This window comes from Odocoileus virginianus, chromosome 7, assembly GCF_023699985.2.
Source record: "Odocoileus virginianus isolate 20LAN1187 ecotype Illinois chromosome 7, Ovbor_1.2, whole genome shotgun sequence".
Taxonomy (NCBI): domain Eukaryota; kingdom Metazoa; phylum Chordata; class Mammalia; order Artiodactyla; family Cervidae; genus Odocoileus; species Odocoileus virginianus.
Window position 1 is genome coordinate 22,186,303 of NC_069680.1, and position 6,853 is coordinate 22,193,155.

The following is a 6,853-nucleotide window of genomic DNA, read 5'->3' on the forward strand; positions in this document are numbered from 1 at the left end:
CCAGGCAAGAATACTGCAGTGGGTTGCCATGCCCTCCTCCAGGGGATCTTCCTGACCCGGGGATCAAACCCACATCCCTGCATTGGCCGGTGGATTCTTTACCAGTCGTGCCACTTGGGAAGCTAGAGATGGAGAAGATTTCTGAAAGAGAGAGAATGAATGTGTGAAGGCCCTTCAGTGCTGCTGCAAAACTCGGGAGAGGGATGTACACCCTGGGTCTCTGGATTGGGGTCTGGGAGGCCTCAGGGGGCCATCCTTGGAGAGCTGAGTTTCAGAGTTTAGTTTCAGTCAGACTTAAAGTGGTGAGAAGAGCTGTTAAGTCCCCCTTGGAGAGGTATTTTTGATATTTCCCTTAAAAAATGCTTTCCATTTTCACAATGTCATTTAAAAAATCTGGCTGGTATATTGCAATGACAAAAATGGGCAATATGATATCCTAAATGTGAATAAGTGCACTTGAGTAGATCCAGGAGACTGTTTAATGTACTGGAGAATTATTTTTCCAGCCTTGCGTGGTTTCTAAATTGGGTTAATGTCCCCCCAAAAATGAATCAGCTACTCCTTGCTGACCAGTAAGTTCAGACCAACTGTTCCTAAAACCTTAGGACATAGAGCTGGCTATATACTGCTGTTCATAATGTCTGTTTCCTGGATCAGCATGCTTTAAATCCTGAATTTTCAACCCAAATAGCTCTTCACAGCTGCAAAAAATATACCATAACTTACAAGTAATCATCCGTTTGATAAAGGATACGGGTAGCATTGATGAGTAGACACACATGTTCAGGGACCCACACCCTGGAAAACATTGTGTCTTGTAATTGTCAGCCTGGCAATCAGCAGCCCTGACTTTTTCAGGGGCTCACGTTTTGCTGTTAGTTGAGTGTGCCTTTTTTTTTCCAGACCATGGAAAAATCTAAGTATGGCATTCTTAAGCCTTAGGTCTTTAAAAAATTTTTTTTAAAAAGATGATTATTTCAGGAGATCATTTTTCTTTTAATTTTGTCCCGATCTTCATGTAAGTTAGATCTTTGAGATGCTGTATAGGAGTAATATTAAAACTATAATTTATAGGAATAAACTTCATTCCTGATTCTTCTCTCCTCCTTCCCACTCCTCAACTTTAAAGCTGTTACAATTTTAATTCGAACATTCAAAGAGTCAGTGGGAAGGTGTGAAGAAATAGGATGGAACTGGTCTCCACATTTCACCCACTGGACCTGGTGGGTCTGGCAACACAGGATGAAGGATGGACATTTAGTCTATAGTTCTTCATACTCTTTCTGAGTGACCCTCTTACTCTCCTGGAATGGATTATCTGCCATGAACTATTGAACCCCCTCTCAGCAGAGGTCCAGCCAATGAACGTGAGGTCCTATGTTTCTGTTTAAAAGAAAAGGAAGTTATTCTCCAAAGACTGAACCCATAGCGGCCTGTTTTTTACATCACTGCACCCAACACCTTTGTGGTTATTTAACATCAGTCTTTTTTGCTAGGCATGCAGTTGCATGAGGATAAGGACCTGGGTCTTTTTTTTTTTTTTTTTATCATGTTTCTTTTTTTTTTAATTTTAAGTTTTTAAATTTATTATTTTTTTATCATGTTTCTAAGCCCAACATATCTTAGGAGCTCTGATATTTGCTGAATGATTAATCATTGGAGAAATAAATATTCATTTTGGCTACCTGAGAATAAGAAGCTGAGAAGTAATTTCAACATCCAAAGAAGATCCAAGAGTAAAAGTTAATATCTAAGAAGGCAACTCTTGTCAGTGGAGAGTTGGTGAATCATGTCTGCGAGACAAATTAATTTAATTACCTGGTATGACTGCTTCATTTGCAATGATTATTTATTCACTGAGCTGGCTAAATTAGGCTGTTATCATTCACCTCCTTGTTTCACTACCCTGGAGATCGGAGATGTGGATCTCTTGCGTGTTCGTAAGAATGGCTTAAACCGCCCTTCTAATACAGTGCGCCTGTGTGCATGGACAGTTTGTTCAGCCCCTCTCCCTTGCTCTGGGAGGCCGTTTTGGGAAAAGCAGAGCCAGTACTTGTTCAGTTCAGTCGCTCAGTCGTGTCTGACTCTTTGTGACCCCCTGGACTGCAGCACACCAGGCTTCCCTGTCCATCACCAACTCCCAGAGCTTACTCAAACTCATGTCTATCGCGTCAGTGATGCCATCCAACACAGTACTTAACCTCGCTCCTTATCCGTTTCCTTTGAGTGAAGTGAAGTCATTCAGTCGTGTTCGACTCTTTGCGACCCCATAGACTGTAGCCCACCAGGCTCCTCTGTCCACGGGATTCTCCAGGCAAGAATACTGGAGTGGGTTGCCGTGCCCTTCTCCAAGAGATCTTCCCAACCCAGGGATGGAACCCGGGTCTCACGCATTGTAGGCAGACGCTTTACCATCTGAGCCAGCTTAATGCCTGGATCCCTCCCCCTCCTTTGGTTCATTTCATTTAAGTTGTAAAGAAAAGATTCAAGGCACTGAATGTAAAACTGAACATACTGTGGTGTTCTTCCTCTGGTAGCTGGGCCGGTCTTAGATGTTATGAGGCTCTGGGCATTGCACATGTGGGGAGTGGGGTTGTTGTAGTTCCATTGCCAAGTCGTGTCTGACTCTGTGACTCCAAGGACTGCAGCGCACCAGGCTTTCCTGCCCTTCACTATCTCCTGGAGTTTGCTCAAACTCATGTCCATTGAGTCGGTGATGCTGTCCAACCCATTCTTCAAAGTTCTCACTCCTTTCGTACCCACTTCTGACTCCACACAGGCAGAGATGGCCATGTATCTTGAACCTGGCTCCTCCCAGCCTGCAGTAGTCTGACAACTTGGTTTGGGTTGGGTGGAAAGGATCATGTTATACAATTTTGGAATTGGAAGAAAAGAAAGTGAAGTTGCTCAGTCGTGTCTGACTCTTTGCGACCCTATGGGCCGTAGACTACCAGGCTCCTCCATCCATGGGATTTTTCAGGCAAGAGTACTGGAGTGGGTTGCCATTTCCTTCTCCATGGGATCTTCCTGACCCAGGGATTAAACCCAGGTCTCCCGCATTGTAGGCAGACGCTTTACTGTCTGAGCCACCAGGGGAGTCCTGGAATCACAGGAAATCTTAATAAGTTCTCTAGCCCAAGTCCCACAGATGGGAAGAGTCCCTGTCTTTCTGGCTCCAGACTCTCACTGAGTGGAAATTGGGCCAGTTAGACTTTGCACTACTTAGATGCTCTTACCAATAAGACACCTGCCCAAACCACCCTCAGTAGCTTCTTAAAATCACCTTACTTTCCCCTAACTCTTCAGCATAATGCTGCTTTCTTTGCTGTTCTCTCTGCAAATCAGCCAGAAGCAACTTTGATGGAGCCCCACTTGCCCTCTGGAAGGTGTTGCTGGAGCCTAGAGGGTAGGGCCAGGGATGTTGTTAAACATCCTCCAGTTCACAGGGCACCCCCTCGTAACAGAGGATGATCCAGCCCAAGGTGTCAGTAATGTTGAGGCTGAGAAACCCTGCTCTCATGCCATGTCGTAGATACATCATGAACCAGTTTAGCATTTGCATGAATGTGAGTGAGGCAGATAGAGTTCTCAGGATGCGGGGTCTCCAGTGGGCTTTCCAGGTGGTTCAGTGGTAAAGAACCTGCCTGCCAGTGCAGGAGACAGAGGAGACGTAGGCTCGATCCCTGAGTGGGGAAGATCCCCTGAGGGAGGAAATGGCAACCCACTCCAGTATCTTGTGGGAAGAATTCCATGGACAGAGGAGCCTGGTGCGTACAGTCCATGAGGTCACCGAGAGTTGAACACAGCTGAAGTGACTGAGCATGCATGCACAGGGTCTCCAGCACCCAGTCCAGAGCCGAGCACACAGTGGATCCTCAGGATGCTTGTGCTAAGACACAATCGCTGTGTTCTGGAACTCCACAGCCCCAGGTGTGACCTGATCTGTTGTTTCGATCCTACCATGTGAGCAGTGGGAATCTTTCAGAGCTGATGTTTCCCGGACGTTTTTATGCTTAATTACTTTCAATGCCTTTGGAAAAAGGAGATAAGTTATTTTTTTCCCCTCAAAAATAGGAGAAAAATAAAATAGCTTTTTTCCTTTTGATTCTAGAGACTGTGCCTTTCTGCAAGTCAATAAAGCTGAATACTCTTGTTATAAATCTATGTTTCTATTGTACAACATTTTCTTTCTTTGCCTTTCCCAGGAGACTTCCAGAGCTATTGTTTAATGGGATGCAAGCCTGCTGCTTTTAGCGTTTTGACCGGGAGATCCTCTCTTGGAGTTCAGAGTGCTTGGGGCTCTGATGGGCCCTCTTCTTGTCCTCTTAGGGAGAGACAAAGTCAACCCATGTCTGTAAATGCGTGCTCAGAGAGTAAGGAAAAGGGGTGATGCAAAGCTGTTGCTCTAGATTGTCTGGAACCTGGGTAGATATTTAAAAGTATTGTGGAGGGACTGAAGAGGGCAGAGAATAGGAAAGTCTAGCAGGGGTTTAAGTTTAAGAATCACTCTGCCTTTCCGGCGGTGACGACCTCCTCACGAGAACATGCCTCTCGCAAAGGATCTTCTTCATCCCTCTCCAGAAGAAGAGAAGAGGAAACACAAGAAGAAGCGCCTGGTGCAGAGCCCCAATTCCTATTTCGTGGATGTAAAATGCCCAGGATGCTATAAAACCACCACCGTCTTTAGCCATGCACAAATAGTACTTTTATGTGCTGGCTGCTCTCCTGTCCTCGGCCAGCCTGCAGGAGGAAAAGCAAGGCTTACAGAAGGACGCTCTTTCAGACGGAAGCAGCATTAAAATCTTCCTGTATCAAGATGAGCGGGAAACCATCCCAATAAACAAGTTTTGGATAAAAAAAAAAAAAGAATCACTCTGCATTTTTAAAAATAACAGATGTGATAGTTTTATTTTACTGCTTTTGAAAAACTTAGCTGGCCATTTGACAACATTTCATCACTTCCTCACCAAGTGGGTTAAAAATAAGTGGGGATTTTTAACCAACTGGGTTAAAAATCAAAGTAAACTTTCTGCTTGCTACAATTATGCCTTCTCTGGCTAGGAAACCCTGGATTTCCAAGAACATTACATCTCATATTGTGCATTTCCTTCTGTGACAATGGACACAGGTGTGAACACTTTATCCTCCCATGGAAGAGGTTAGTCCAGCCCCCGATGGTGAGAGCACAGGGACTCATCTGAAGCAATGAACCCCATGTGAGCCTGCCTCATAATTCATGAGGATTGAGATAGAAAAAATAGAAGGTGGACTTCCCTGGAGGCCCAGTGGTTAAGACTGTGCCTTCCAATGCAGGGGATGCAAGTTTGATCCCTGGTCAGGGAGCTGAGATTCCACATGCCTCGTGGTCAAAAAACCAAAACATAAAACAGAAGCAATATTGTAACAAATTCAATAAAGACTTTAAAATACTAAAACCACCTTAAAAATGATAACTAGAAAAGCATAGTTTGAAGAACTATGTGCTCATTAGTATTCCTTATTTAAAAAACTTTTTTAAACTCCCAAAACATTTTGTATTGGAGTATAGCCAATTAACAATGTTGTGGTAGTTTCAGGTGAACAACAAAGGGACTCAGCCATTCTTACACATGTTTCTATTAGTATGTTTTTTTTCTGGAAAAGGCAATTTAACGGGAGGTGAGGTACAAATAAAAGCAGGAGTATGGATTTTGGTGAGATGATGAGGTCAGCTTTAGTATTTTTATAATAGCTTTATTGATACATAATACACTTACTATACAATTCATTCATTTAAAATGTAAATTCAATAACCTTTAGTCTGTTCATAGATGTATGAAACTATTACCACAATCGATTTTAGAATATTTTCATCAGCTTAAAAAGAAACCCTGTATCATCTTCAGCTATCACCTGCCATTCTCACAAGCCCCTAACTACCCAGCCCCTGGCAACCACTAATTGTGTCTATATGAATTTGCTTATTCTGAACCATTCATTTTATTTTTATTTTTTAAATTTATTTATTTTAATTGGAGGCTAATTACTTTACAATATTGTAGTGGTTTTGCCATACATTGACATGAATCAGCCATGGGTGTACATGTGTTCCCCATCCTGAACCCCCCCTTCCACCTCCCTCCCTATCCCATCCCTCTGGCTCATCCCAGTGCACCAGCCTTGAGTAAACCATTCATTTTAAATGGAGCACACAGTATCTGGCTTTTGGCATCTGTCTTCTTTCACTTTGCATAATGTTCTCTAAGTTCATCCATGTTGTGGATGGATGAAAAATATTCTGTTGTATAAGGATAACATATTCTGTTTATTTATTCATCAGTTGCATGCCAATCAATCAGCAGAATCCCCAGGTGCCTGATGAGTGCTCAGGGAATGAAAGGATGAGTCCATTTAGTCAGCATGCATTTATGATGACCTACTGTGTGGGCTTCCCTCATAGCTCAGTCAGTAAAGAATTTGCCTGCAATGCAGGAGACCCAGGTTCAACCCCTGGGTTGGGAAGATCCTCTGGAGAAGGAATGGCAACCCACTCCAGTATTCCTGCCTGGAGAATCCCTTGGACAGAGGAACCTGGCAGGCTACTGTCCATGGGATCCCAAGAGTCGGACCCAACTTAACGACTAAACCACCACCACTGTGTGCTAGCAGTTGGGGATTCTGAAGAAAGCTAAAGAAAGCTTTTATTCTGCTGGGGCTTAACATTGCCTGGAGAGACAGACAGGTGACAAGTGAACATGTAATATGCTGGCTGATGGCAATTCCTATGAAAACCATAAAGCAGGATGAGGAGGCCTGGACTTGGGAGAATCACAGATTTACATATCCCTGATGGCTCAGATGGTAAAGAATCCAC

The 6,853-nt window shown here is 43.6% G+C and overlaps 1 protein-coding gene across 1 annotated transcript; it reads left to right on the top strand.

Moving 5' to 3' along the window:
• The first annotated feature begins 4,347 nt into the window (after positions 1-4,347).
• On the top strand, positions 4,348-4,828 carry LOC139029577 (small ribosomal subunit protein eS27-like). Its single transcript, XM_070469851.1, has one exon. The coding sequence runs from the start codon at positions 4,545-4,547 to the stop codon at positions 4,797-4,799; it is 255 nt and encodes an 84-aa protein (XP_070325952.1). The 5' UTR covers positions 4,348-4,544; the 3' UTR covers positions 4,800-4,828.
• Positions 4,829-6,853: the final 2,025 nt, after the last annotated feature.

What these genes read in the sequence shown, in the direction of transcription:
- LOC139029577 (XM_070469851.1), top strand. Translation starts at nt 4,545, where the DNA reads ATGCCTCTCGCAAAGGATCTTCTTCATCCCTCTCCAGAAGAAGAGAAG.